Genomic DNA, 23,185 nt, shown 5'->3' with positions numbered 1-23,185 from the left:
GCTGGGGGCTGCATCCCTTTCCCCCCGATTTCCTCCCAGTTCACAGCAGTGCTCAGTAACGTGGGTATGCACACATGCGTTTGCTGCACCACTGCACTGGGGGGCTGCTGCTTTTGCTTCTGGAGCTTTTATCATCACACTGCATCAAGCAGCTTTCCTCCTCCTGTTTTCTCCTCTCCTTTCTTCTTTGTCTGATGCTGCCACCTGTCCCACTTCACTGTCAGCTTCCCCTTTGCCTTTTTCTGTTTAATTCATCCTTTCACCTCGGTTTCTTTTCCACTAAGCAGACCTCTTCCTCTTCACTCTGCTCCCTCTCAACACTATAGAAGAAGCCCAGCTCCTCATCTCAGTGGGAGTATTCCTGCCAACTGTTTACAAAAAGTAGCACAATACCCAGGCTGAATGCTGACATAATTACATACCCAGCCAGAGTGTAGTAAATAATCCCGCTTTCAAGCTTTAGCCCAGTGGAGAGTCTTTTGCCATCTCCTTTAGCCCAGGGGTGAATGTATTATACTTGGCTGCTTTTACTTATATTCTGGAAATAAAGTCAGTGCAGTCAGTGCACGTATATCGTATTGCCATATAAAACTCCCATGCACACGTTGCATGTCTGAATGTGCATCACACATCTCTGCTCCTGGTGCAGGCTGTGAGAATAGTGCTTGGCAAGCATGAAGTCAGGGAAGGAGCAACTGCTGAGCTGTGGTTATTGTTCCATCAGTAAGGAAAGATGGCTGTGGGGTGAAGGTCAGGAGCACAGGGTTGGCTGGCTGCTTGGTTGGGGTGCTGGCTGGTTTCCCAGGGATTTGTGTATGTACAATGTGAATGCTGACTGTGGGCACTGTCAGCACTGTTGTATATCCAGTAGTGCTCTGAGCCCGAGTCTGTCTGCAGTTGCACTGATTGTGAGTCAGTCTGTCTGCAGTTGCAGTAGCCGTGAATCAGTGTCTGCCTGTAATTGTGTGGGTGAATCAGTGTTGGCTTGTTACACTTGTGAGTGCAAGCGGTTTCCTGTAGCGGCTGTGGGTGTGAATCACTCTACAGTCCCTCTGGATGTGTTTTCAAGTGGAGAACTGCAATACTGAGATTAGTTTTGTTTTGATGAGAAACTGTCAGGCAGCTTCTTGTTTTTGAAGAAATTAAAGCTAAGCTGGGAGTTGGGCACGGAGCTCGCTTAGCTCCATCGTCAGCCTTCCGCAGCAGGGACCCAGATTAACGCTTGCTTTTGCGATCTGTGTTAATCTGAACCTTTAAATTTCCTTCCCTCATTCCTCTGGTTTCCAGTGTCCCATTATGCCGGTGTCTCTTGCAGAGCTGCAGACAACGCATTTGGTAACCATCACGTGTGCCTTGTACCTTGTGTGGCAGATTGATGGCAAGGTTGTTTATGGCCTGAGCGGGGTGTGCATTGATAGGGGCTGCTCAGTGCTCTCCTCTCAGGTGGAAAGCACAAACGTTTCCATGTCTGAGCTGAAGACTGTGGTTCCTCAGCCATGTGCTGCTTGCTGTGAGCCAGCGCTGTTTCTCTGAGATGGTAAACAGCAAGTTTGATTCAGGTAGGCAGGGGTACTGCTGCCTTCTCCGTGTTCTCTGATCCTTATAAATGCTCTGGTAGCTGTTGGGCTTCTGGCAGCATCTATTTAGCACAAAGCAGAGCTAAGCAGAGAGCCAAGTCAGAAATCTGGGCTAGGTTGGATGCTGGAAGCAGAGCTCTCCCGTTGGTCCAGGCTGACAGACAGCCTTCCCTGTGCTCGCTGGTACAGGTGGAGTGGTGCTGGTGGGGCTGGAGTGCTTCCAGTGCATGTTGGCTTGGTGTCTGCGCTGTGCAGTGTGTGTGTGTGCCTCCTGGTTAGCTCATCTCATAGCAGGGAACCTGTCAGACAAGAGTCTTGTGAAGCATCATGCTTATTCCATGATTTCCAGGCTCCCAGACAAACCATGTCTGCTCATTGCAGCCCCTGCACCTCCCCAGGAAATAGTTTTATTCAAAGAAACTCTTCTTTTTTGCTGAAGCTATTGAGAAGTGAAACCTCCCCAGCCAGGGACACAAGGCAGCATGTGTATCATCTGCATTTATTGCTGCTGCACCGTGTGCTCACGGGCTGCCCGTCTCTGTGGAAAGCACCGAGCCTTCCCCACAACAGTGATGATCTCAAGGTTGGAGTGTTGCAGAGGATTGGGGCTGGTTGTGTATGGCTGGACAGCTCTGCAGTCCATGAGGGATGTCAGGGGACCTCTCCTGATGACTGGGACCTGGTTTGAAAGGCTCCAAGGTAATAAAGGGCTCTAAGGAGCCACTTGTGCTGTGCGAGTGCACCTCATCTGGGGGTAAATACACAGGTGTTGTGAGGTCACCTGCAGTACTTGGCTGTGCTTCTGTGCAGGTGGTGGATGTGCTTAGCACCAGTCAAGTCGAGATAACCCTTTTTTCCCCAATGTGGAGGTGTTTCTATCCGAGCCTTTGAGCTGTGGCTGCCTCTGCTTCCTAGCCTGTTTTCCAGCTGGCTTCCCAGTACCAGCTCCTCTTTGCACATAACCCCTGAGATACCTGATTTGGCAGAGATGCAGAGCAGCTGCAGGTCCTGGGGGCTGTGGACTGAGTGGGAGCTGCAGTGCTCAGTGCTCCTTCAGCTGATGCAACCAATTAGAGGTATGTGGCACATGGGCGCACCAGCTCAGTGACACTGCAGGTACACCGAGACTCTTGGTGAGGTAACGGGGGGCAAGCGTGTCCTATGGGCTGCTGCTTCATCACTGCCACTTGCATGACGAGCCTGGCTAAGTGAATCAAATTGCTCCCTTGGCTGCGTGTGTTTCAAGGAGGTGGCAATTTGAGGAAGACACAAATGCAACTCTTGCAAATGTACCTGCGTGGCTTCGCAGGGCTCTTCACTCTTTATTTGCTTTCCTTTGCTTGCATTCTCCTTCCCCAAGTTGTTCTCCTAAGGTTTTTTGCAAGCTTTACCTTTCATTCTCCACCTCCAGAGCTCTTTCCCTTGTCAGCATGAAACCTGTGCTAATCATAATTTCCTAGGAAAGAATTTCAGAATATTTAATGGCTTCTATGGTAAGGAGTGCTTGAAAGATCAGGCCCAGCATGCAGAGTCAGGAGATCCCGATTGTTAACACAGTTACATGGAGACCTTGCTGATCCAAAAGGTGCCAGCACCCTTTGGTTCCCATATCCCAGCACAGGAGGAACCTGTGCGTAACTATCTTGGGGAGAGGGAAGTTTTTCTAGTTCCTCCTTCCAAAATTGCGCATCCAGGAGGAAAGCTGTATTTCTTGGGAGTGTTCTTTTGCTATGGTGCTCTGGAGATTGGGCAGGCAGCATGTGTTGGAGAGGAGTGGGCATATTTATGATGCCTTTAGGTATCTGGCTATAAAGAAACCTGCCAAAATCCCGAGTGCACTGAATTGTACTTTAAGTATTGCCGAATCCCAGCTGCAAATTGTTAGCGGGGCTCCTTAGAAAATCTGCATTTGATTCAGCTGTGGAGGTTACCAGCAACTGCAGAATTAGCGATGAATGTGTTTGCTAAGTGTGCCATTAAGAAATGAGCCATGGGCAGATGGAGGAAGGAAGTGCAGAGCTGCTTTGAGCACTTCCCATCCTTATAGAGATGGTGCCAAGAGCTTCTGTGCCATGGGGACCAACAGGGCTCTGGCTAAGGTGTATTTAAAAGTGTATATTTTAGGGGAAGAAGGAGCAAAGATGTCCTCTGCTGTGATTTCCCTGCATCCTCCAGAGATTCAGTCCTTGCCTGGCAATGGGGTGATGAGCACCAGAGCTGAAAGGAGGCTGTTCCTTCTGTGTCTGCCCTATTACAGCTTGGATCAGCATTTCAAGGCCACCAGGGTTCACCACCCTGTGTCAGTCAGGAATACCAACCACGATCCTTCAGACTGGGTTTTCTTTGCAGTCCATGTCTAAGAAGTGTAACAGAGCCAAAGAGTACGGAAAATGCAGCACAGTCTCTTCTCTCCAAATCCCCCAGGCAAAACATGAAACGAGCCAAAAGAGTTAGAAAATAGTGCCAAGCTACTTCCCATGCTGTGCAGTCCTTCTTGAGCCCATAAGAGCCTCCACAGTGAACCAGCCATGCATGTGCTCTCATGCCTTATCTCAGGGTCCTTATCTGTGTGCCAGAACACTGAGTGCACAGGGCAGGGGGGTGTTAAGAATAGATATTCTCTTAATGCAGGTATGCAGAGCTGTTCTTTATCCTTAAAATGAGACTTGAGCTTGTATTTAACTTGATTCAGGTAGCCCTGCTATCCTTGGCTTAGCACCTTCAACAGAGCAATCAAAAGTACAGAATTGGCCGTTCATCTCCAGGTAAGGAAAACTGTATGAACCAAGGTCAGGTGCAAACATGGTTATCTTGAGCTTCTTGGTTCAGACAGTCATCAAGTGGCTTTTATCACTGCTTCTGGCCTTATCTCTTCCTGAATTACTTCAGCTGCCCTGTCCTAGCCTTGGTGCATCATCTTCCCAACCTGTGGTCTCACCAAATACAGGAGTTCCTGCAGAGCCAAGAGGCAACTAGGAGGGTCCTGGTTCTTGTAGACAGCACTGGTTAAAAATGCTGGCAGTGCAAATTCTGCCAAAACAAATAGTTCATTGAAATCTGTTGAATGGGGGAGCACTTTCAATGAGAGTTCTTTCGTGGTGATGTGGGGAAAAGAGAGGGAAGCCAGCAGTGGGTTTTTGCTCTTGGCTGGTGATTGAAGTTGTCTTAGGAAAAAAAATATATATATTAATTAAATCCTATTGTATAATCTGCAAGTTTAAGAGAATTGAAAGGAAATCTGTTAAGAAGCTGCTAATTGGAGGAGTTCTGAATTTGCCTTGTAAGAAACATCAACACTTCAGCTGTCCTTGTTCTGTTTTGGAACAAGCTTCCCCAGACTGATGGAGTTTCCCACAGAGCAGATGTTCACTCCCTAATTTGTGCTCCATCAGCAAAGTAGAAATCCAAGCCATGTCCTTTCTCAGCTGTAGAGTGGCAGGAACCAGAAGATTGATTCCAGAGCAGGGCTCACCCATGGTGGTGTAGGTGTGTCCATGCCAGAAGGACAGCTTTCCCCAAAGCGTTTGCTTATGGGTAGTGGGATGGTTGTGCTTTGATTGGTAGAATTCTACTTAAATAAGGCCCTGAACCTACAGCCAAACGCTCAGCTACACAACAGTAATCCATGCACTGATGCAGAGGCTTTAAATGAGTAATGGGGATGAAGACAAAGGTAATATGTGAAATACACTTCATGCAAGGCTGTGGTCAAAAGGAGCCCCTGGCTGTGGCTCTGGGCTCATGGCTCTGCCTGGCTGATGCAGCACCAAGCTGCCCGCATGTGCCAGGCAGGAGATGTCAGTCAGGAAGACGTCATGACAAGCTGTATTTATCCAGGCTGTTGCTTGGCAGTACTGTTCCAAGGTGCATCAACATAATGAGATACATAAAAGGGGAAAGGCAGTTAGATGTGTAATAGCATCACAATAAACGTAAAACTGAGCATTAGTAAAAAAAAATCTGAGCAAGCTAAGTGTGGTACAGTTGAACACTCCCACTGCCTCGAGGCTCGGTACCCTAACTTTATGATCATTTCTGGTGGTGTCATTAGCAGAATTAAATGAGCGTCTAACTGTCCAGAAAGACATTAGGAAGGGAAAAAAAAATGGGTATTGAGGCTTGTGGGTGTACCTGGGCAGCATGAGTTGGGGGAGCTGCTGCCAGGCAGTGCCTGAGCGTTAGAGATGAGGAGGGAGAAAGGACGGGTGCAAGAACAGTGTGATCACTTTGGAAGTGGAACTGTGCAATGACTGGGAGGGATCAAAGCACCCAAAGAGCTGCTGGATGCTCTATGAACATATATGTACGTTCCTAGCTCTGATCCTACAGTGCTGCCTCTGGTCCAACAAACGTGACACTCCAGAAAGAGTATAATGTCTGACCGACCGCTGGGAAAAAATGGAACCAACTTAATTGCTTTCCTCCTAGTAAATGAAATCTCTCCTTTGTGCCCCCACGGCAGGTTTTGGAGGCTCACTTGCTGTGCACCGAGGCCATGGCACCACGGCTCATGGGAATGGCATCTCTCTCTTTTGCTGCCCTTGGACTCCTGCTCCTGCTGTTAGCTGTCCCTGCCGATGCTGGGTAAGGTGCCAAGAGACGAGGCCTTTGGCCAAGGCTGCTGTTCTTTCTCTATGCTTCAATATAGCTCCGCTGGTACCTGCATGAAGCGGTTCAGGGCAAAATCCGGAAAAGATTCTTTACTGTTTCTTTGGTTGTGCTCTTGGGCAGCCTTTGTGGGCATGTAACATGACAACAATGACTGCTGCCAGTGCCTCTACTCTCAGTCCCCGTGCCTTTCACCCAGTGACTGCTCAGTCCTGCACAGCTGAGCTGACTGATTACGTTAACACTATTTGAGCTGCTCTTGCTAAGGACGGTTGTCAGCATCTTTTGCAACAAAATCAGTTTTCAGACACAGCCTCTCTGCATTTCACCTTTGGGTGAGGAGTGGGCTTGGATGATTTCTAACCAGAAAGTGACACACACACACCTCTTTCCAATTATAATTTCTTAAAATACTCTTTAAAATCAAGCAATCTGGAAAACAAAACCGCTTCAGCAGTTTGGCTTTTTGTAATGTAGGGAGAACTGGGCACGTAGGATCATAGAATGGCCAAGGTTGGAAGGGACCTTAAGCCAATTCAGTTCCAGTGGGGAAGTAATGACTTTTCCCCCAGCCTCTCCTAATTAAATTTGCTGTATAACTGTCTTCCCTGCCTAAAGGCTTTTAATTCATCCTTCCTTGGAGTGTTGCGCTGGGGCTGCTGTTTCCCCCCTGCCCGCGCCACTCCCCTGGTGCCTTCCAAGCAAATCCTACGCTGCTCGTGTTGAAGTCAAAACCTCAAATGTCAGCCTAAGTAAAACCACTTTGAAATTTGTAAACTCGTTTTTCCCATTGCTGCTGAGCCTCTGCCAGGAGTTCTTTCACAAAAATCTGTCCTCTCGCTCTTTATATTATGGGTAATTTTAAAAGATAGCTTATAAAACATTAATGAATGAGCTTTCATGAGCGTGTTAGCTATTCATAAGTTATAGATGGTTATATACCCATCAGCAGACATGGTTACAGATTGCTTTTAACTGTGACATCCAGTGAAAGCTGGCACAATTGAAACCTTGCTAATTACAGCAGGCACTTGTTAAATTACACAAAATCCCCTTTACCCGGGGGAGTGCAGGTATTTCAGATTTCCTTTACGCTTAAGTTCAGGTGAAAAGCCAGAACCACTGTTTTGGTTCAGATAAGTCTTAAAGGCTATGATGCTGAGGGATTTTGCTGTTTCAGCATTGCAAGGTTGCGTGGGGGCTTGGGGATGCATCTCAAGTGCTTCATGGCCTCGTTCAGCTGCTGGAGGCTGAGTTTCCTGCCTTGACCACTGCTCCCATGAGAGCTGGTATTGGTTCACTACAAATCAGAGACCGAGAACCCTTGTGAGATCTGAGATCCGATCCCCAGAGAAACAAACCTCAAGCACTTGAAAGCAAATTTCCCACTGTGTCTGGTCATCGATGCAGACAGATTAATGTCAGAATTGCTCAAAATGAGATATTTCAATTAACGGCGACATGCTGGATAACATCGATTCAGCCTCTCTCAAAAAAATAACTACGTCCTTCCCTGCTCCATTGCTTTTGGTTTTTATTTGGTGGTAGAGAACAGATTTTATTATTCCTTTATCTTACAGGAGAAGGGATTTGGTGTTGGGGAATCATTTTGGAACAAAACTCCCAGCAGCCTTGCTGCTTGTCACCCTCTCAACCCCTCACAGAAGGTGGACTTGGAGGCGGCTCATCTAACCAGATGGGATGCTTTGAACACACTGATATTACAACCTTCCTCTTCCTTTTTTTTTTCTTTTATTTTTTTCATTCCTCTTCATAATGATTTCTCAATCCTTGCACTTCATTCCCCTGCTCATACCATACCTGTGGCTGCACCCCATGAGCTGAGCAGAGCTGATGGGCTGAGCGAGCCCTGTGCTGCACTCTGGGGCTGTTCCCATCTCCTGAACAGAACTCTGGAGCCCTGGTTTGATGACACTGACTTCCCTCACTCTTTGCACCTAGAAGGGGTTCGCTGGGCTTCCTCCAGTGTTACGCTACACGCCTCTTATTTTTTATTTTTATTCATCAGTATCTCTTTTATTCCCTTCTCCTTTTTTCCTGCAGTCTCAGCATCTCTACTGAGTTTTGTTTGGTTTTCTGTTTCTTAGTCTTCTGCCTTTCCATTAGTTTTGCTCCTACCAGCTATTTCTGCTGGGAAAAGCAGTACTTGGAACTTTAGCATTGAGAGACACTCCGTGCTGTCTAAAATCTTTAGAAGCAGCCAGTGTTGTGAAGACTCGTAGGCTTCTTTCTGTTGATTGAAAGGGAGACGCAAAATGCAAATGTGCTATTTGAGCCCCTTGGGCTTGCAAAATTGTGCTGGATATTTTGTTTGTTGATATGAGTTTTGTTTGAGAAATGTGCCGCTTATTTTGTTCCACCTGGGGCAGAAAATGCCCCAAGGAAATCATCTTATTTGGGGCTCCTAGGCTTCTTGAATTGAGCAGAGATAGGAACTTGAAAACTCATTTGATTTTATAAACAGGGAAAGTTCAACAAACTGCAGAAATGGCTCACATAGGGTTTTAATGACAGACTCAGCCTCCCAGCCTGCTTTACTGATTTCCCATTTTTCTGCCCCTCTTTCCTTTTCTCAAGGGAAGAGCACTTGGAAATGGGCTGATACGGTAAATAACTGGCAGTGCTTGCTGCATGCCTCCTGCAAGGAGAAACCAGCACTTCAATAAACCTGAGATTCTCCAGACCTCTTTTCCTCCAACTGCCTTTCTTAGGGACAGGAGAGGAACTCCAGTGCAGGGTCTTCCTCATCGGGCTGGGACATGGATAAGTGTCCTTTGATTTCCATAGGTACTTGGAGTGTATAAAGAGTACTCCTATTCTGATTGTGTTTTTTTTTCCTGTCTCCTCTTTTCCCCAAACACACCAGGCTTTCTCAGAAGCATGTTTCAGACGTCGTTGATGACAGCAAAGACAACATCACCATTTTCACGCGTATCCTGGACAGGCTGTTGGATGGCTATGACAACCGCCTACGGCCTGGACTTGGAGGTCAGTTGGTTGGAGCGATGATGTTCTCTGTATCTGTATTTAGAAATGAGGGGCTACACAGATGACTTTTTAACAAAACTGATGGCACTGGGAGGGGAACCAGAGCCAGTCTGTTGTTGGTTGCGTTGTTTTGGGTCCATTCTATCTCATTGTTTGGTATTTTGTGAGAAGAGAGGTGCAAGTCTCTACAACTGTTGTGGTCCTCTGTGACATTACATCGGTAAGCCTGTAGATGGAGCAAATATAGTTTTATTTATTTCCACTACTTTAATAGGCAGTATTGTGTCCTAAATTATAACACCACCAGCTTGCAGAACCTTCCATCCATATTGGCATTGCTTTTTAGTTGCTGAGTTTTGCTGCAGAGCCTCTTTCTTGATGTCTTCTCAGCTGCTTCCTAGGTAGCTTTTACCTGGGGGTAACACCTGATCTGGGTACTGTGCACTCAGCCAGGCTCTGCTGTCTCTTGAGCTTCCTTCAACATTGCCATTACAGTGGCTGCTGAGCTCTTCTCCAAGCACCTGCAGGTGTTTAAGTGCTTTAGAAAGCAAAACCATAGTCACCTTCCAGTGCTCATGGCACTCATCTAGCATACTATATGGAGGAAGAATCAACAGGGAGATGTTCCTCCCTACTGGAGGAACTGCAGTTCCTACCCAGAGCCAGACTTGCCATGCATCTGTTATTCCCTATACCTCTCACTGCTAAGCTTTCCTGAGCTTTCTATCTCTCTGCATGCTGGTAATAAGGCAATAGCCAGGAATTGCACCGTGTTCCTCCACCCACCCCCTTGTCCCCACCTTGTCGTGCCCTTCTTCCTGCATCTCTCCTAGAGGGCTATAGCCCTAAGCAGTGTCTATGCAAAATCTGAAGAAGCAGGGTTTCTCTAGTGTGCACCCTCACTTCAGATGGGCTACCATGCTGCAGAGCCCAGCTGGGAAAGGGTTACTCTATCTGCATAGGCTATCCGTCAGTTTTATTGCTTTTGTTGCTTGTTTCTTTCCCCCAGAATTAACTGCGGTCCCACTAATAGCTTTGCTTCCTCAAGTCTCCCCGATGGCTCTATTGATTTAACTCAAACAATTCTGAGAGGGGACTGAGGGGGCATTTATGTTCACCATAGGCTCGGTTGCAGACAGCCCTGTGCTAAGTATTAACAAGAGGACTCCCAAGAGCCCCCTTGCTGGGAAAGTTAAAACCTTTCTTGGAATATCTCTGCTCTGTTGCTCTAGATCCTTTAATAATGTGCTTAACATAATAAATTGTCTTTGCCAGAGCCAGACATTGCATGCTCAAAGACTGCTTTCACCTCCGACTTCCCCTTGTGAAACACTCTGGCAGATGCAGATAGGAGGTTTTAATAAAGGCTGTGGGTTTGGGGGGCTCAGGCAGAAGTGGACCTGCTGCAAACCACAGACCTGGGGATTGAGGAGCCATTTTGGGGCGACTGTCAGCAAGAGATTGGCTTCCAGTGCCCAAGGTTATGCAAGAACCAGCGGGTAACCAGGCAGCATGGCATGTAGGCTCACTTCTTGGCCTTGTTTTCCTCACTTTGTGTCAGGCGCATCCCTCTGAACGCCCTTGTCAGCACATGGGAATGGTACGGGGCTGGCTGTGCCCAGGCTCCTGCCCCCGCATCCAGCAGAGCCTTTTCTGTGCCCACTGGGAACTGAGCAGTGTTTGTTTTGACTTTGGGAAAGGAGTCTGTGTAAGCAACAGAGTGTTGATGTGGCGACTTCTCCCCTCAAGATAGCCTCTTTGTATTTATTTTCTTATCCCCTCTGTTTCCACCATCTGTTGCCACCCACTCTAATAGCTGCCATGCCAGAGCTCCTCTTCCCACCAGGATGCTGCAGACTCAGACTGAAGCACAGCAGTGCTGAGGCTGCTTAGGAGCACCCAGCACTGCAGAAATTGGGCCCTATGCCTGGGCTCTGCCCCATCCCTAAGATGTGGCTCAGGACATCCTCATATGTGAGGGGAGTCCTTGCAGTCCTGATGATTCTTGGATGTTTGGGAGCAGGCACCAAGCCGTGTTGGAAGAAAGGCTGAGGGGGAGAAGTGTCCATCAGACCCCTTCTTCTCCAGGAGCATCCACAGCAGTGGAGACAAAGCCACTCGTGTCAGCAAGAAGTCATCCATAGCTGGTAGGAGGTTTGTTCCCCTGTTTCTGCCATGTGTCCTGGGAATGGCTTGCTCCAATGGGCTGAGTCCTCTGCTCCACCTGACCCCATGACCACTGAAATGGTCTGGGCTTGGGAAAGGGGTAGCTACATAAATGGATCATGTTATGGAGCTTGGAGAGGAAGGAGAGGAAGGAACTTTCATCAGATAACCTGTCTTTCCCCTGGGTAAACACAGTGCAGATGGGTTATTAAGTCAGAAGAGGAACAGAAATGGACCCTGAGGGAATGGAGACATCTGTTGTCAGGGCCAGCCTTGTGGGAGAAGAAAATCTCCTGCAGAGTAAGGTTCTATGTGGGCAGCTTTGGCCTCCCCTCTCAGTCTGGAGTGGTGCAGTCACATGGATGCTCTGCCTGGCCCCGCAGGGCTGTGATGAGGGGCATCTATTTATAGCCCACAAATTCTCTTTGCTGCTGGGGCTTCCTGCAGAGCTGGCATGCAGGGGCCTCTGCTTTGAACCTGGTGCTTGCCTTACTGCAAGGGTTGGAGAGAGAAGATATGGCCAGGAGAAATGTGTCGGGCTGACTGACAGTGGGAGAGATGTCATACACATGGAAAGGAAGGATGCTCAGGGTGTGAATGTGAGTGATGGGACACTGAGTAGAGCTCTGAGAATGACTGATGCACAGACAACTCTGTATGTTCTTCAGCAGCTTACTTGTGAAGAGTGATTGATATTCTGCAGTCCTTGCACAGCCAGCTGGATGCTCACACTATCACCTCAGAGAGGTCATAGTGCCTGTCGTTGGGTTGTTTGAGGTTCAGCAATGGTCCCTGTGCAGCTCTCACCTCCAGCAGTATTATTTCCATCTGGTGGTTGTTGGGTTTGTTCTGTTGCAACCTAAACACACTGATCTTGTGAATGCCTGGGGAGAAGTAGAAGGGAGATTTCCAGGCTTTTCACAGCCCTTTCTGTCCTTTTAATACTCTTTGGAAATACCATGCTGGAGAGTTTCAGTGTTTCTTCCCTTTGCTATCAGGGGCCTTTCTATAGCCCTCTGCAAAGCAGAGGAAGGATTTCTCCCATCTCAGCCTCCTTAGCCTCCAAAGCAGACAGCTTTGGAGGAGATGGAATCTGAGGTGCTGGTTGGTTTAAGTGTGAAGTTCTGAGCATGTCTGGAGCAGCGTTGGACAAAACTCCCATACTGGGTGGCCAGAGAAGCTTGTACTCCAAAAAGCTGCTGGCCTTTCCTAGGGGCTGCCAAGAAGGGCAGGGCTTTGTCACAAGAAGGTCCATGAGATTGCAGTTTTTAAGAGATGGACTTTAAACTTTCTGGATAAGCCAGTTTTTCCATCTGCAATTGGCATGTACACATGTATTTTGTAGCATGTTAAGCAGCTGGTCTGGTCTCGATGGCTGTTCTCCCATGTGGATGCAGCATCACCTTCGGGGTAATTTGTGGCATTTTCTTAGCAAATATCCTACCTCATCACTCTGGAGTCCCCTGTTGTCTGACCGGGTCCTGTTGATGGAGCAGTGTCTGGACAGATGTCTTGCTGGTCCGTGTCCCCACGATGTGATGAGGGTTAGAAGCCTACTGGAGGATGAGGGATCAGTAAACTCAGGCAGCTGGATTAAAGCAATGCCATTCCCTAAGAACAAGGCATGTGGCCCTTCTGGTCTCTTCTTTCTTGGGGGCAGGGAGTCATCCTCAGGGCTGGTAGCAAGTGGGTTCTCCCAGGCAGAGAGGAAGTCCCAGCTTGTGCCCTCCCAGCTGGGGCTACTGACTACCTCCTCTTTCTCATCTCCAGTGGGATGTTGTTCTTTATGCCTTGCTGTCAGCATCATCACACCTGCAGTAGGCTCAGCACATATACCCTTCGGCTCAAATGGGTTTCAGGCTCTGCCTCTTGTACAGAACTCAAATCAGGGATGCCCAACACAGGCACCCCTGGTGCCTTTTATCTGGGCTTGCTATGTCAGCTCTGCCTTGCAACTGGTTTTGATCTGTAGCCACCTGTTAATATTTATCCTGCTGATAGATTCTCTTTATTCTTCTCTATGTTAAGCATACCCCAACTGGAGCCTTCCCTGTTTTCTTTCCATAGTTCAGTGTTCCTTCCTGTTTGTTTTATTGATGGTGCAGTTTGGCCTGATGTCTTCTGAGCAAGCAAAAGTCTGTCTCCCTCTTTTACCACCCATGTTTCACCGACTCGAGCACCAATGGCCAAAAGGTTTTTGGTTTCAGAGTGGCTCCCTCTAGGTTGACACACTCCTGTGAACCACTCAATGTGTTACACCCCAGTGCCTCTGTCTTCTTGCCACGACCTCCTGCAGGTAATGGCTTCTCAGTTATTATGTGGCCATCCAGGCAGAGGGGCTGAGATAGAATGAATTACAGAACTGCTCCCTGTTGCAGCAGCTTGTTCCAGGAACCAGGGAGGGTGGGCTCTGTCTGCCCTTCAGCTCCTCAGCTCTCCCAGGTGCTGTTTTTCACCTGTGTGTCATGAAGCTACCTATGGCTCGTGTCATAAGCATTATCTCGAACCATTGCAGGAGAAGTATTAGATGACAAGCCCAGTGGTCTGTTGCGTTCTGTTATGATTTCCAGGATATCAAGGCTATGCTTAATCTGTTTTTCTGCCTTAAAATTCTACCTCTCCTAACTTCTCATCTTTTCTCTCTGATCTGACTCCATGCCTTGCATTGATTACTCCGGGGAAGAATTTTCCTCTTTCTTAGAGGAAAATCCATGTCTTATCTCAGCTTTTTGTCTTTGTCTGAGATTCCTTGATGAGTTTTAATTTGAAGCTGAGACTTTGCCTGAGCAGCAATTTCTTCTATTTACCTTTCTGGGCAACAGGGACCCTGCTCCGTCTTGTCAAATTTCGGAAGTTAAGATCTATGAACAAATAAAAAATAAATAAAAAATAAAAAAAAGGTTGTCTTCCCCTTGAGTGCAGCTCTCTGAAGGCAGCTTTGCCATGGATTAGCACAGCCCCTGATGCTCCCCTCTCTCATGCAGAAATCCCTGGTGCTGCTGTTTAAACCCCTGGTGCAGAGGGAGAGGGAGCTCAGTGTTTAAAGGCATGTACACATCAGAAGGAGAGTGAGGAATATGGGCTTGACAGCTATGCCTAAGGGTGAAAGTCTTCTCTTAAATAAGTTATGAATTTGCTTAGGGCAACAGGCTTGTATCAGAGCTTCAGGGATATCACAAACACTCCGGAGGGGTCAGAAACCCATCGTGAAAAGATTCATCACTGCCGGTATGAAGCGGCACCTGGGCTTCAGGTCGGTGCTGTGTCCCTTGGGGTCAGGGGCAGGTGGGACAGGCACCATATGGGTCCCTGCCAGCAGCCCAGTCCAGGCAGGAGTTGTGCAGCTGAATGACCCCCAGTGATGAATCTGTCCTTGTTCGCCTGGGTTTTTCATGGGGAAGTGACCAAGCCCCCAGGCTTCAGGGAAACGGAGAGCGTAAAGGTGTTTCTCAGGCTGCTTTGGGTGCCTTTTTTAGACGGTACCTTAATTTACTGTGCACGTTTGCAACAAGGCACATGTCCCAAGCCACTTACCCCACTGTGCATATGTGCATGTTGGCAAGATTTTTCCCAAAGGGTGAGAAATATTTTCAGAAAAGTGAATTTTTGGAGGACTTTTTACCCAACTCATTTATACTGGAATACTTCTCAAAGCTTCAGACCTAGACTTGTCCAAAGCCAGTGCTGAGATTAGGCAGCTCGTCCCTCCCCAGAGGGGAAGCTGTGGGTATGAGCTAGAGACAGGATGATGCCATTTGTTTATGATGACTCTGGAAGGCATGAGCTGGTGTATAAGCATGCTGAACATGTGTTTGATGGTTCTAAGAACATTAGTAGATGGTGTTATAGATGGCTATAAACTGCTTGCAAGGATGTCTTTATTGATCTGTTGGACCATGGCAGCTAGACATTTATTAGAGCTTCCATCCGTTTAGTCCCATGTAAGGGATTTGTAATGTGTCTTTAATTCAGATTGTGAAATAAGATTTTTTTTCTTTTTATTAGCTTCGACTGAGTTTAAAAACAACTTTAATTGGTTCATTCTGGGAAATTGGTGTTGAAACAACTGGTCAAATATTGAGGAAAGAGCGGTTATTTTATTCATTGCGCTAGAAGACAAAATGCTTGCAGCAATTCATGTATCTATACAGAGGCACTGATTGTGTCTGCTTGATGAGAAAAAGTCATTGACTGTGCTGGTGGTGGATTTCAGACCAGTTCCATCTGGAAGGAGAGTTCAAATCACATCGACGTGGCTCCTTGTGACAAGGGGACGGATGCTGCTGATTTAGACCAGTTAGCGTGTTAACGCTGTTTTGTTTGTTTAAAGGTTATTATCTGATTAAATCAAAGTATTGGAGCTTTGTTGGGGCTTCGGGAAGTGAGTTGCTACAAGGCTGTGTGGGCTGAGCCTATGGGTTCCCTTAGCCAAGCACTGCTGAAAGTGAAATTCTCACTTTGTTGTCAGTAAATAGCAAAACTCTCACTTAATCTGGTGGGGCCGGTACAATTTATTCTGCTGATTTATTTGTCTCTGCACCCTAATCTGTAGCTTACTTCAGAAGTGCGACTGAAAGACGTACAATTAATGGTTATTCGAAAAGAAAAAAGTAAAGAGGTTTTGTGGTGTACTGCTAATTTCAAACGTAGGGCGTAGCTTAGTTCTGAATCTGCAATTTGCATCGTGAGAAAAGGACATCCTGTTCACTTTACTTTCTAGAAGAGCATAATTCAAACCAACAACAGGCTTGGGTAAAGCAAGTGTGTTGCTTTTTTTTTTTCCCTCCAAGTCGTCTGGAAAATCCCATTGATGACAAAGTTCAGATTGAATCAGTGGATGGGATGATTCACGGCTGGAGCAAAATAAATTGAAAATTCAGGAGGCATTATTTCAACTGGAAAAGTAATTTCAGGTGCTTCTTTTTCGAAGGGATCAGTTGCAATTCTGGTAAGTTTTGTAAGGGAAGGGATGCAATGACAATAAACCCCCACACACGGCGGTTTGCAAAGGGGTAATGTGGCAAAGGCTCTGCACTGAGGAAGTGATTTGCACTCGCACAGACCAGGTCAGAGTTTTGCAGTCCTGAATTCGTGCTTACCTGAAGACACGTCTCCTTTAGTGCTGTGTATGCTGTGTTAACCACTTACAGCCACTGTTCTGCCAAAAATGAGGGTGTAAACTTCTTGTTTCAGACGTTGTTTTCTATAGGGGGACTTGCACGCGTGGGAATTGAATTAGAGGTGTTCCAGTTAGAGAGATCAGAGCTCTTCCCTCAGGAGAGATGTGCCTGTTCTCATGCTGAGCATTTGGAAACATCTTTTCCTAGAAAAGGATCCTGCCTGCCTGTGGGAGCATTAAAGAACAAAAGTAGGAAACCTCAGCTCTTCTTCTCCCATCGATCTCACTGTCATTACGAGAAAGCCTTTCTGATGGCTTTTCTTTGTCATGTAACACTAATACCATTAGGTCCACTTTGGCAAGGAAAGCAAGGTATAATTAATTTGCACATCAGGAGGGTCGCAATGTGATTTTTGTACAAACTAGAAGCTCCTCTGCTGTGGAAGGCACTGCTTGGGCATGCCCATGGTGTAGATGGGAACCCCTTTTCTACCCAGGTAGGGATGGGACTGAAGGGAGCACATGGGAAGGAAGAGAAGATGGGGCGGGTCAGAAGAGTGCAGTCAGTGTGAAGATGTGTTGAACAGTTGTTTGAGGCAGGTGGAAGTATTTTCAAGCCTCTGCCTCCATCCTCTGTTTTGTTGTTTGTTGTGTTTGTTTTTTTTTTTTTTAATCCACAGCTGTATCAGGATTATTATTTTGATGCACGATGCATTAAAAAGGGGAAGAAGAAAAAACCCAAACCCTATCCTGACTGATTTGTTCCCAGAAAGATGTTTAATTTTGTATGTATAATTGAAAGGGGCTAAATATAGCTGTATTAATATTTATGGGCCTGCTGCTGGAGTCAATACAAGAGTTGCTGTTCAAGGCAATTAAGCTTTACCTTTTCACATCCAAGATTTCGGTGTTTGGAGATGACATTAGCTGTGTGACCTGCATCCAAGAGAGAATAAACTAAAAGCATGCCATTATCTGTTGAACATGATACCCTGTATTTAATGCTGTTTGCTGACAGGCAGTTTGTCTCCAGCACAGGTGATCTCCTGGAAGGACAACTGCATGAACAGGGTGGGGTGAAATCAGTAGGCTTGGGGTTTTGCAGGGCAGTCCCCGCAGCAGATGATGTGGATGAGGAGGAACTCAGTACCTGGACTCTTGTAGGATTGGAAAGTGGGTACTGTTCACCTCTAGGGATAAGGGGAGGGAGTTAGGGTTGCAGTCTGTGGGCTGTATTCATCTCTAGCCTGGAGCTGGGATATTGGAAACAAGGTTGAAACTGCTTTGGGAGGGCAGGGAGTGTGCTTTGCACCTTCTTCTCGGTCCTGGGCTTTCTGGGGCTAGTCACAGCCTTCATCTCATGAAAGCACAGAGAAAGCAAATCCTGTCCAGAGATCTGAGCCACTGTAGGGAGCGCGTGCACGGGGAATTAGGTCGAGGCTGTAACGATGAAAACAAGTCAGTTTGCGTTAATAGCAGAGGCAAAATGATGATGCACTTGATTTCCAAAGAACTGCCTTTCAAGAGTAGGGTATCACTCGGATAACATGACAGCAGTCCTGGCAGCAGCTGAATTGCCCTGCATTGCCACTTTTTGGAAGCCGCAGCTCATCGCTGCTCCCGTTAACAATGAAGCTGTTAGACACCGTAAAAGTCCCACACTGATAAGGGCTGTCTGGATCCTGCCTTTCTACTCAATTTGATCAATGTGTCAGGTTTTACTTTTCTTCCATCTGGACACTAATAGCTGCCTCTGTGGGGGAGAGCTGCAGGAAGGAGCCTTGGGCACTGCCGTCCTGCAGCAAGGGGCTGACCCAGGGTGAGTGCTGGCTGCAGGTGCTGCAAGAAGAGAGGTGGGCCCCTTGGGAGCGAGCCTGGCTCTTGGCTCTCTCCCAGCTCTCGTGCCCTGTGCATTTCGAAGCATTGCGTGGGTGTGTTTCACTGATGTGTTAGCTTGGTTGCTTTTCACCTCCTTCAATAAGCATCCAGAAGTATTTCCCGTGGCTTTCATTTGCTTTTGCAGCACAACAGTTGCTTAAACAAGGAGGGAAAAGCATAAATCAAATGGCACACCCGTGGAGGTAGAAATGGTGGCCACGCTGTTAGTGGCTTAATGTGAGGTTTGCACTCCAGGTAGCTCTCCTGGATCCAGCTGTGCCTCTGGGGATTTGCACCAGGTCACACTGACCCCAGCAGACTCATGTTTCTAATGACAGCATCCTTGCCAATAGGTGCTGGGTACGCCACCGAGCACCACGAACAAGGGCAAGCCAAGCTCTGTATTAAGAAGCATGGGAATTGCACCAGTTAATTTTAAAAATCTCGTTTAGCTAAAGCAGCACAAGCCTCCATGAATATTTATCTGGTGTTATGGAAGCATGTGGACTCCCACCTACTTTATTAAATTGATTTTCAATAAAAATGCCAGTGGAAGACATTTGATTAATGGCTGGTGGGATGGCACAATTAATGTGAAGCCTGGAGTCAGCAAGAAGCGTCCCCGGGGTTGCATGTCCATGCTGGAGGCTGGGCTAAGAAAACATGGAGCGACTTCTCTGGGTGACAGTGGTAACATTTATCTGTGTGTGACATGAGCCGGAGCTTTACTGAGGGCTAGAGGGGCCTGCTCCCTATTCTCTGCCTTGTTTTGTGCTTTCTGCTCAGGCTGCACCCAAGATTGGAGCAAAGCAGTGAGCTTCAAGGGGTCGTGTAGGGTCTGAGCAAGGCTCCCTGGGCCTTTTCATTTAAATATGTCTGGGATTAGCTTCATCAGCTGGATCCTTGCAGCTCCCAGCAATTTGCCTGCCTGGATTTGTCTCCTGGTGGCAGGCAATTTGAAGCTGCGACGTTACAGCTCTATTAGGGAGCTCTGATGTGGTTTCCTGCCAGGATGCCCTCCAAGACCAGCACTGCCTCTCTGTGCTGTGCACTGGTGGGAGGTGCTGGATGTGGTGCTAGCAGGGATCACTGACTATGGGCAGTGCAACACCACCACTTCTCTCCCTCATCCCTTCTGTTGGGGTGCAGCAGGGCCAGAGCAGCTGCAGGCAGAAAAGGAACTGGAGCTTCTGATGCTGCTCTACCCTCCCTTCCAAGGCTGAGAGGTTCTTACAATAGTTTCTAGTTTGCAATCCTTTGGGTTTTTTGTTTTTGTTTTTTGCTTGTTTGTTTGCTTGTTTGTCATCTAAGTGTTCTGAGGCCTGCTGCAGTGCTATTGCTGCAGGTGAACAGGGGATATGTGGGTATCACTTGCTCTGGGAATACAGCTTTCCTTGGAGGTTGATGCTATGTCTCTGCCACTGCCTTTTGCTGCATCGGAGCCTGAGAGAGATGGCTACAGGGGAACTGTGTGGGACTGAGCCTGGCTCAGCCCCCGCCCAGCAATGGGTTCCTACAGTGTGTTTGCAGAACTCACAGGCAACCCCTGTGTCAGCAAGAAGCCGGGCATTGGGGAGTGATGGGAACAAGGGACTGAAAGGAACAAAAGGAGACAAAGGGAAAAGCAGGTTCTGGCTAATATTTCTGTGACAAGTAAAAAGAGAGTCTTTGCTGAAAACAGGCAGAGAAAAGGCAGTGTGGCAGCCAACATATTCTGGAGACAGCTCTCTCCTCTGTAGGCTGCAAATCGCCAAGAAACATGTCAGTGAAGAACACTGGCATGCACTGCCTCTAATAAATACATATTTGAGAAAGGCATTTCTTCAAAACTTCTGTGAGGAGATGTCTAATTCTGATGGGATGGGATGAGAAATGACATCTAAATGGAAGCAGGGAGTTGCTATGGGAACTGGGATGCTTTGAACGCATGTTGCTAAAACAAGAAAACATTATCCCCGGCAAAGGAAATTAAAAATCACATCTGGAGGCATCTGCCCTCTGTGCTTCTCTGCGGGGAGTGTCAGAGTGTGGTGCAGCACATCGTAACTCGTGTAATGGGCAGGACTGAGAATTCAGTATTTATTGCCCTCTGTAATGCAGTAAGCGAAGAGCCTTCCTGCCCATGGGACAGGCGGTGCTGTTGTCTGAAAGCTGCTGTGGAGTGGAAGATTTGGAGTCATGATGGAATCTCCTCTCAGAGGGTTTTCCTGTCTTGGGGGTGAAACAGCAGCCAAGCTGGCCAGGGCCAGGCAATGTGAATTTAGAAGTTTATTTGTACCCCATATCAGTATGGCTGCCAACTAAACGAGCAGCGGCTGTGCAGCCAAGCAACCCATGCATTGGAGGGGAGAGACAGCACCTTGAAACCTTGCCTCAGCCTTCAGAAAGGCAAAGGCAGTGCTGGGGTGTGTGCCACTACCTTGTGATCAATGAAGGATGCCTGCAGCGTCACCAGCAGCACGCTGCTGTGGGGGCTGATTGAGTTCTCCCATTGATGGACATGTCAGGCAGGAGCTCACAGGGGAAATAAGGGATCCAGCGTGCAAATTACCGTGCTGCTCCCTGCTATGGTTTGCTTGTATCTTTCTCTCTGTACCTGACGCTGGCCTCGGGGGACAGGCTTGAGAATTAAATGGACTTTTGCTCTGAGCCATACAGCAAGCCCCAGGAGCTGCTTCCTTTTGCTTTTGCTGCTTTTTGTGCATTGCTGTCCATCACACAGCCTGGGACAAGGTACAGCCAGGGACACGTGAAAGCAGTGCTGAGGCTGAGGGATGTGGGGAAACTGAGGCATGGCAGAGATGTGTGTCTCTTCCAGAGTAGTTTGGCACTGCGGGTGAGCTCAGAGCTCACACTCAGCCTGCAACCCACATGCTCTGGAGAGCTTGTATTGTTCTCTCTCCCTCTGCATTGACATAAAATTAATGTAATGCAGCAAGTCTCTCTGTTTTCTTTTTCCTGCTTGTTTCCCAGTGTTTCAGCCTTTCCAGTGGTTTTCTACATCTCGATGATCAGGTTAGCAATAGCAGTTCTGTATTTCACCCTCGTGTTATTTGTTTCTTGGAGATCTGACGAGTTACAGACCTCAGCAATCGGTACAAAGCTGAGGATTCCACTGGCAGCGTGCCGAGGTTTTTGCAGCTCCTCTCTGAGTATGTGAATGGCCTTTGGGGGCCTCGGGGGTGAGTTTGTGTTAAAGAAGAGCTTCCTGAGTCTGAGCTAGGAAGTGTCTGACAACCCAAAGGGGTAGAGGGGGCCATGCTGTGCCCATGCCAGGACCGCCTCCCCTAAGCAACCCTGGCTGAGTTATTGAAGGCAGACATCAGTACTGAATGTGTTATGTGTTCTAATCAACATTTATACATTTTCTTGTTGTACTTATAATATTTAACAAACATGTTTGTGTAGCATCCCTCTTCCATTACCACAAGGCTTCAAAGAGCTGGAGCTCTAAAAGCACGCTCACGCATACATATTCCTCCTCTGTCTTTACAGCATCTGAGGGTGTCCTGAGTCCTTAAAATAGTAACTACAGTAGCTTTGTTCATTCTCTTGTTTCTGTCTGTAGCAAAAATAGCTCAGCTAATTTGTAGTCACTGTTTGTAGTCTGGATGTGTGAGGATGAGGGCTGTGTGTGAAGCCTCCATGACTGCATATCCTCACACATTGCTTCTTCTGACTCTTCCCTGCATGGATATTTTAATTTATATGTATCTACATATATATATATTGTCAAAAGCTTGCACCATATACTGATTCGAGCCTCTGTGCCTGTATTTGATGTCACTCATTTAACGCAGTAATAAGAATATGTGCGTGTCTACATGGAGCAGTGAGGGAAAGCTAAATTAAATTACATGAGCCGTGCGCGTGGTTCTCTGAAGCCTTTTTGGTAGTTTTTTCTGCCTGGGCTCTTAATGGGGTGAGGTTTATCACAGCTTCCTTTCTGCCTTTTGTCTTCTGGAAGCTCTAGAGCTGATTTGCCGATCTGAACAAAGGCTGGCAGAAAAGCAGGTAGCTCCAAGATGTTGAGTTCCTGCAAGATTTGGGAATGGAAAAAGTAAGTGAAAGGGTTGTTGGATGGGATCAGCTGGTGTGAGGCTCTGGAACAAAGAGGCAGGGAGGCTGCTCTGTTCCAAAGGCTGAGCTGACCCTCCCCATGTAACCTGCAGAGCTCATGCCCAGTTGGCACAGGGCTCCCTGGGGATGGGCATTTATAGGTATGGAGGTGCTGTAAGTCTTGGACACACCATGCTCAGGTGGTGACTGACTCACCTCTTGGTCCCCTGTCCATTTTCTGTAAAGGGCACTGGGTGCAGCCAGCTGATATTTTCAAGGAGAGTGACCAACAGCCTTGATTCCTTTACGTTTGTGAGGTCTGTTTGATCCCAAGCCTTCAGCAGTCACCAGAAGTGTAATGGAGGTGGGTCAGATCCCTTACGTGGGCTGAGTTATCTCCACTTTGTGAGACTGCTTCTGAAAACAAGCTAACAGCCAAGCAAACCACATTAGACAAATAGTTGATGACATATAGGCAGAGCTAGATACGGATCTGATCCAAACGTTTCATTGGCAATCCCCTGCAGGCTTTTACTCACCCCTGCTTTTGCTGAGATAAGACATTTATTTCAGACATTTATATTGTTTCTTTCGTCTCCCTGTGGTTTATTTTGCGGAGAGCAAGTTTCCCCATGCACAGTCCTTGGCTGACCCCACTCTGCAGTGGGTGAGCATCCCATTGTTTTTAACCCCATTGTCCCGTTGCCCTTTATAGGTGGAAGCAGGAGGCTAATGCCAGCCTTCATCCATGAGACCCTCACACTCTTCT

The 23,185-nt window shown here is 47.5% G+C and overlaps 1 protein-coding gene across 2 annotated transcripts in view; it reads left to right on the top strand.

Moving 5' to 3' along the window:
* LOC140250996 (gamma-aminobutyric acid receptor subunit alpha-3-like) overlaps window positions 1-23,185 on the top strand; it is a 76,846-nt gene that overhangs the window by 12,722 nt on the left and 40,939 nt on the right. For both annotated transcript variants that reach the window (XM_072334177.1, XM_072334176.1), the window contains exons 2-3: window positions 6,040-6,161; window positions 9,073-9,194. In XM_072334177.1, the coding sequence (XP_072190278.1) occupies window positions 6,073-6,161; window positions 9,073-9,194 (211 nt within the window). In that variant the 5' untranslated portion in view covers window positions 6,040-6,072. The remainder of the gene's footprint in view (window positions 1-6,039; window positions 6,162-9,072; window positions 9,195-23,185) is intronic.

This window comes from Excalfactoria chinensis, chromosome 4 (assembly GCF_039878825.1).
Source record: "Excalfactoria chinensis isolate bCotChi1 chromosome 4, bCotChi1.hap2, whole genome shotgun sequence".
NCBI lineage: Eukaryota > Metazoa > Chordata > Aves > Galliformes > Phasianidae > Excalfactoria > Excalfactoria chinensis.
The sequence above is the reverse complement of the archived record's forward strand: the minus strand, read 5'-3'. Positions and strand labels throughout refer to the sequence as shown.